Genomic DNA, 6957 nt, shown 5'->3' with positions numbered 1-6957 from the left:
AAAGCCCATTTGAAACTGTCCGCAAACTGAAGTTGTTGTTTTGTCGGGCCTCGCCCGCCCCAAACCCATACAAATAGAGCTGCTGGGGGCGCCACATCCAGAGGCGATCGGGCTGACGCGCTGCTGACATGCCTCGTCACGGACCTGCGGCGGGCGAGGACGAGGCCGGGCGGCCAGTTAAACAGACGACACGACGACCACGTCCGAACGGCGCCGTGCCACGATAGGACGTTTCGTTTGGGGAAAAAGAGGTCAGGGAGAATCGGCTGTGAGTGAAACAGAAGAAATGCGAAGGCGAATTATTGGCTGAGCCGAGGGGTGCCCAACTCTAAAAAATCGTGTACACCTGATTACCAAAAAGTGACGATTACCAAGGATTACCAAAGATTACCGAAGATTACCGAAGATTACCTATGATTACCAAGGGTTTCCGAAGATTACCACTGACAAAAGATTACCAGAGATTACCAAAGATTGCCATTGATTACCACAGATTACCAGTGATTCCGAAAGATTACCAGTGATTCTCAAAGATTACCAGTGATTCTCAAAGATTACCAGTGATTACCAAAGATTACCAGTGATTACCAAAGATTTCCAGGAATTTCCTGGCTGGATTACTTAGTGATTACCAAAGATTACCCGATGATTACCAACGATTACCTGGTGATTACCAACGATTACCTAGTGATTACCAGGGATTACCTTCGATTACTAGGGATTACCGGTGATTACCAAGGATTACCGGCGATTACTAGGGATTACCGGTGATTACCAAGGATTACCGGCGATTACCAAGGATTACCGGCGATTACCAAGGATTACTGGCGATTACCAATGATTACCGGTGATTACCAGGGATTACCTACTCTGTGTACACCTGATTACCTCAGTTGGGCACCCCTCGGGCTGAGCGATTAGCGAAGCCTATTACTCCAGTGATCAAAAAGTTTCGCGTCTGTGGGTCTGTCTGTGTGCCTGTTTGTCTGTCATCACGATAACTCGAGAACGGTTTGAGCTAAGTACGTGAATTTTTTTTTGTAACTTTGAATCATAAAAAGCAAGAACTGTATCGATTTAGAGCCCTCTAGCTCAAACAATCAAAAACAAAAAGCCCCCAAAATTTCTTTAGGAAAATATTTGTTTTTCATCATTCTGAGACGTAGCTCTTCAAAACAGAACCCGAAGTCCGAAGTAGCAAAATTTCGTCGTTTGGATCTACCTCTAACTGTTTAGTTGCCAGAGGGCGTTTTCCACACGGAACTGACCCCAAAACATTTTAGTGTTTTTTCTCAGATATTTATTGGTGTACGGCGGGGTAACTAATCACAACTAATCAAAATAAAACCCCTAGGAGGAAAATTTGTGACTTTTGGGGCCGAAAGCCTATTTACGTCTGCGCCTTTTGCTCGACTCGAGTGTTAGCGCCGCAGGCCTACAGGCCTACCTATCTACCTAGGTAGATGCACGCCAGGCGCGTCGCAGCGTAACAGCGTTTCGTGAGATATCGCGAAGCCTGTTACGCGAGACGTGGTCTGGCCTACGTCTGAGTCCTAATGATGATCTGTGTTCGTTGCATATCAACCTACTGCACCGTTCTGCCTTGTTCTTATTACCAGATGATACGCTTTATCTAATATAGAAGTTGTAGTAAGTAAAGTTATCAGTCCACCCGTGCAAGAATAAAGTCGTACTGTTATTCGCCAGTAAGCGTAAAGATGGATTTTTATATTCTCGAAATTCCTCGGGAAGTAAACTTGTTAAACTTACGGTTTGATATCTCGTAATGTGATGATTGCTGACATTCGGGTATGGGGTTATGCCTATATTTCCCGCCAATTTAGAACGGAAGACATTTTTCTCGCAAGTCAGTTATGAACTTTTCTTCTTTTGTAGGGGGGTGCCGCCAGCGACGTCTTGTGTGGGGCGTGCGACGTGCAAACGTGCAACGCAGGCACCTTTGATCCATCACAGCAGTTCCACAGTGCAGCGGGCCCGCCTCTCGGGAACCCCCACGAGGACGGCTGCTCCCCGCGCTATACTGCCTTCGACGACGGCAAGAAGTAAGTTTCTTTTGACTATTCGTCCGTAAAACTTTTGGCGTTCCGACTCGTGCCGCGCACGCTTGGACGCACGCACGCAGACGACACATTACTCTCTACTCTACTCTCTGTCTTTCTCTCTCTCGCCCGGTGAAAACAATGTCTCATTTTGTGAGGAAAAAGGGAAAACTTTGAGGACCCCCCATATTTGAGGAAAACTGCTCGGATGTTGCCTCACATTTTGAGGAACCTCCCCCAAATAAGTCTCAGGAGACTGCCAGACTGCCTCGAAATCTGAGAAGCTTTCCTCAAACCAAAGGGATTTCCTCAAAAAAATGAGACATTGTTTTTACCGTGCGTCTTTTTTCTAACTGGTCCAAGCCGCCGCGGCCCAAGCAGCAGCAGACGACACAAACACCAACCACATTCTCACGCACTCGCCGCCCCGGCGAAACAAAAGCACTTCTCTTTCCATTCCGCGCGGGTAAATTGAAACATCTCTCGCCCGCGGTCCTCTCTCTCCCCGGCACGCGGGACGTGGGTGGGCGGGGGCGCCGCGGTCCGCGAAACAGCAGCCGGATTAACAGCTCCAGAGCCTAGAGGAAGCGGCTTTCCCACAAAGGGTGAGCCGCCATGCTCTCCCTCGCTCTGTCGTTATCTCTCTCTTTCTCTCTCACTCTCCGTCTGGCGCCTGCTCGTGTACGAGTTCACCACTGATCCGCATGTCTCGTCCTCAAACAATGTGGCTGGATGAACGACGCGTCCTAAGTTCCCTCGTCGGAATAATTAATCGTACAAAATGACAAGAACAAAAAGACAATAAGTTGGATACCTTCTGCTGCTATGCGTCTCTACGAAATGGTCCCGCCACGCTCGGTGCGACGATCTCACCCTCGGCTTAACGGTCTAATATGCAAAGCCCTGTGTTTGTCCTTTGTACTCACAGCACAACGAGGTGACACCAGGGTGACACGGACAGGAACTATCGAGAAAACTAGGGCGGTACCTACTAACCTAATAGCGGGTGCCTCGCGCGGCTGACGGTCCTCCCCGGACCGATGGATTTCCGGTCGGTTGCTATGTGTTTTGCTGTCGTTTATTTCGTTTGCTCCTTTATCACAACTTTTCCGTCGTCGCTGCTTTCGCGGCCTTCAGTTCGCGCGCTCGCGGCGGGCGCCGGCGCGAGTCTGCGGGCGGTGTGGCGGTCTCCGGGAGCGTCTGTGGTGCTGCCCGGGCACGGCGCGGCGAGGGACTGAGTCCGGGAGGGGCGCGCGCCGCGCTCCAGACCGCCCCTCGCACGGCGCGGCCCACCCCGCAGCTTCCAGCCGGTCCACCCCCACCAAAGCCGGGCGGAGCCGGGCTGCAACGAGGACTAGTTGGCGTGGCGCGGTCTGCGCCCGCCCCGGGGCCGCCCCGCCAGGCCAGAGCAGCCAGAGCCTGGGCTCGCTCTATCTCAGTCTCTGTCTGATTTCACATTTGACAAATCCGGCAAGTCCGTCCGCAGCGAGGTCCCGGATGAGTTGTATATATCGGGTGTATCTTTGAATGCGCTCCCAGTGTTGCGAGATTGCGGCCACTCCCTAGCTCCGTAAGGCGCCATATTGCCCCTGCAGCCCTAGAGAGAGTGAGAACAACCGAGTATGAATCCTGGGCTGAGCGTACTTCTCCGCGTGTACCGGTTGTTTCATAAAAGACACACTCTGGCCGTAAAGCGGCATAGCCTCTTGGTTAGGCAAACCTACCCAACCTGCACCCGGTACTCTTCGTACTCTGTAATCCGGTGTCCCTCCCCTCCAAGACGACGAGAGACGCGACTCCTGGAAGGGACCGAGACGGTGGCAAAGCAATGCCAAATACGACGCAAGACGCATATATACACGACGCCGTAGCCCACCGCGAGTTCCAGGAATGAGCGGGGCTGGGTCTCCGTGGTGTGACAGGCGGCGGGCGGACACGGACACGGTGGGCTATTTTTAATCTCGATGATACGAAGACAGCGCGGCGACGTTGACGGCAGGGGGCGGCGTGGGGTTGAAAAAGAGGGGGGGGGAGGGGTAGGGGGGCGCTGCGCTGGTCGTGGTCGATGATGAGGCCTCGCCGGCGTCCTCGCGCTCCGCCTCCGCCTGTGTGACGGCGCGGAGGCGGTGGCACCCACCTGTCCCCGGACCGGAGGCAGCCCTCCGCCGCCACCGCAGCTGAGCCGACCACCGGAAGCGACCCGGGGGACATGCGCGCGCCCCTGCTTGTTCGAACAACCATAGAGGCCGTCGGACGGGTGCGGTGGGGCGCAGGAAGGAGGAAGACCCGGGAGCAGAGAGGTCCTCTTTGAGGAAGGATGAGGAGGAGGTAGGACAAGCGCAAGGGGCTCGAGTCGAGCCTGCGGTAGGGCCTCACCGCACCAGGTGTGTAGTAGTGTGGGGCGCGAGAAGCATTCCTGGAGGGCACGTGTGTGTGTGTGTGTGTGAGTGTGGTGCGGGGGGCGTCCGAAGTACGAGGGCGGAGTATGGTCGCCGGGGGAAGGCTCGGGGACCACGTGACCGGTATGGGGGGGGGGGCTGCGTATGGAATGGTGATTAGAAACCGATATGCTGCGGATGATGGATGGCTGGCCCACCACCTCCCCCATACCCGCCAACCACATACACACACGCGCGCGCGCACGCACACACACACACAAACACACACTCACTCACACACACACACACACAAACACACTCTCACACACACACACACACACACACACAGCGTGCCCCGAAGGTGCTCCGGAATCTCAATTATCCGTAGCATCGACAAGAACAAGCAGCAGCAGGCGAGCGCATCACTCGCTTTGGCTCCCGTACCGCCGCAGGCTGCCACCGCCACCACCGCATCCGAAATGGCTTGTGTGTGTTATTGCCAAGTAATAAGGTGCAACCCCCAAGCCTCTGCGGCTTTCGCCCTTCTGCTGAAAATCGTTATTTTGATTTTGCGACCATTATGTACATTTTGGCTGAGCTGGAAGCCTCGCTGTTGCTACTGCTGCTGCTGCTGCTGAAAGCGAGCAGTGAACTGAGAGCGAATCGTTGCCATGGCGCTTTTAATGCGCTCAGACGACACACCCGCGCAGGCCTGAATCGAGTAATTTATCTCGGATAGGGTCCTCTCCGAGCTTGATTACGATCCACGCCACCCGCCGATGTACAGGGTGGGTGATCTGCGCCGTCTTTTTAAAATGCTTATACTGTACCGGATTCACGCGTGCGGGCGGGCTTGCCTGCCGTCCCTCGCCAGGGCGCCTTACAGCGCCGTGCGAGTACAGTATAAGCATTTTAAAAAGACGGCGCGGATCACCTACTCTGTATTAGAGCGCGAATCGTGCAGATGAGCGATTAGAAGTAACGGGTGTTCTTTTTTTTTCTTGGTTGTTTACCAGCGTGTCAGTGTTTCAAGGACACTAGGAAAATTATATGCATGTCATTTCGGTCCGAACGTCACTGATGGCATTTTGATGTCTTGATTCACGCCCTTGTCGTTCAGTTCTAAGTCGACCGCACATGACTCAGTTATCTGTTTAATAATTAGTGTCGTATTCATTTTTTTTTTTCATTGAGGGAAAACGAAGAAACCCAGCGGAGCGCGTCACCGCCGGCCGTCTTCTTTCTGGTAGAGATAGTCTCGAAGACTATCTCGAAGACTAGAAGTCTAAAAATGAAATGTTTTGCAGCTGTATCCTGTTTAGGCGTTTAGAAACCGTAGTATATGCTGGACTGGGTGTGGTCCATCCGTGTTGCTCCTGGCAGTGCAAGTGGGTGCGGTGGGCGCGAGGAGCGGACCCACGGGATTCGCACTGCCGGCCGATATGGGGTGGCGGAGCGTAGCGGAACGCTGCGCTGGGCGCAAGCACACCAGTTGATTCCACGCCCCCTCGGGCCCTTGGGGTTGGCCCGTCCTCGCGGCTGCCCCCGGCCGCCCCCGGTCGCCCTCAGCCTCTCCCCGCCACCCTCGGCCACCCCTGACCGCACCTTACCCACCCCCTGCCCAGCAATGGGCACATTGTAAATTTAGAACGAGTCCTTTTGTTTTCATATTTATTTCTGTCTTCCTTTTTCTGTGCGAGGCTGCCGGCTGGGGAGCGCCGCCGCGCGGGTTAGGCTACCAGGTGGCGCGGCTGCAGGATGGGTTGCCTAACCCTCCGGCGCTCGGCGCGTCGCGGAAGTCGGGCGACGAGTCGGATCGTTCCGTGTTTGGCTTTGTGTACGCCATGACTGCTGTTGTTGACCGAACACTGAAGAGGGGTTGCGACGGGGACGACGGGATACGGGAGTGGGGTGATGGTGGTGGGGGGTTAGTTACATGTAATCTTCATCCTAACTTTTCTTGTTATGAGTTGCTGTTGGCCTTGCAAATGTATATATAATCATGATATAACCGTGTGTAAGCTCTTGCTGGGAGTATACGGCATGTCCCACGCTAATTTCATTTTTCGTGCAGAATTATGTGGGGGGTAACGTTTTACCCGCTGCACGCTGCTGGGGGCACCACCTTTTCTAAGGGGGGCGGTGGAAGTCCCCCCCAGCGTATCGCGGCCTTCAGCACGGCTGACCCTGGGCCTGCAGGATGGCCCTGCAGCCGCCCCTGCGCGTCCGCCTGCAGCCTGCTTCCTGCCGTGCGTGAGCGGGGTTCCAAGAAGGCGCCGCAGGCCCCGCCCCGCGCCCCCGGGCCTGTCAGCCCTTTGCCTGGTGAATAACCCAGCGAGGCGGAAGAGGAGTTTCGCGGGCGTCGTGTGTCTCGGGGCGGCGGGGCCACGGCACGGCCGCCGGAACAGGCGCCATGGGCGGCGGGGGGCGCGTCACGGCCTCACGCGTGCGCGCCGAAAGCCATGGGCGAGAGAGAGAGAGAGAGAGAGAGAGAGAGAGAGAGAGAGAGAGAGAGAGAG

At 55.1% G+C, this 6957-nt stretch overlaps 2 protein-coding genes across 2 annotated transcripts in view; one reads left to right on the top strand and one right to left on the bottom strand.

The window, feature by feature from the left end:
- The window catches only part of LOC127749529 (zinc finger protein ZIC 5-like), a 137903-nt gene extending 135525 nt beyond the window's left edge, over positions 1 to 2378 (top strand). The window contains exon 5 of the mRNA XM_052268043.1: positions 1897 to 2378. Coding sequence (XP_052124003.1) covers positions 1897 to 2067 — 171 coding nt within the window. The 3' untranslated portion in view covers positions 2068 to 2378. The remainder of the gene's footprint in view (positions 1 to 1896) is intronic.
- The window catches only part of LOC113202207 (probable G-protein coupled receptor 158), a 121900-nt gene extending 118611 nt beyond the window's left edge, over positions 1 to 3289 (bottom strand). Inside the window, exon 1 of the mRNA XM_052268042.1 lies at positions 3057 to 3289. The gene's annotated coding sequence lies outside the window, so the exon portion shown is untranslated. The remainder of the gene's footprint in view (positions 1 to 3056) is intronic.
- Positions 3290 to 6957: the final 3668 nt, after the last annotated feature.

The sequence above is a fragment of the Frankliniella occidentalis genome, unplaced genomic scaffold (genome assembly GCF_000697945.3).
Source record: "Frankliniella occidentalis isolate FOCC.00 unplaced genomic scaffold, Focc_3.1 Scaffold63, whole genome shotgun sequence".
Classification (NCBI taxonomy): Eukaryota; Metazoa; Arthropoda; class Insecta; order Thysanoptera; family Thripidae; genus Frankliniella; species Frankliniella occidentalis.
This window is presented reverse-complemented; position numbering and strand designations above follow the sequence as displayed.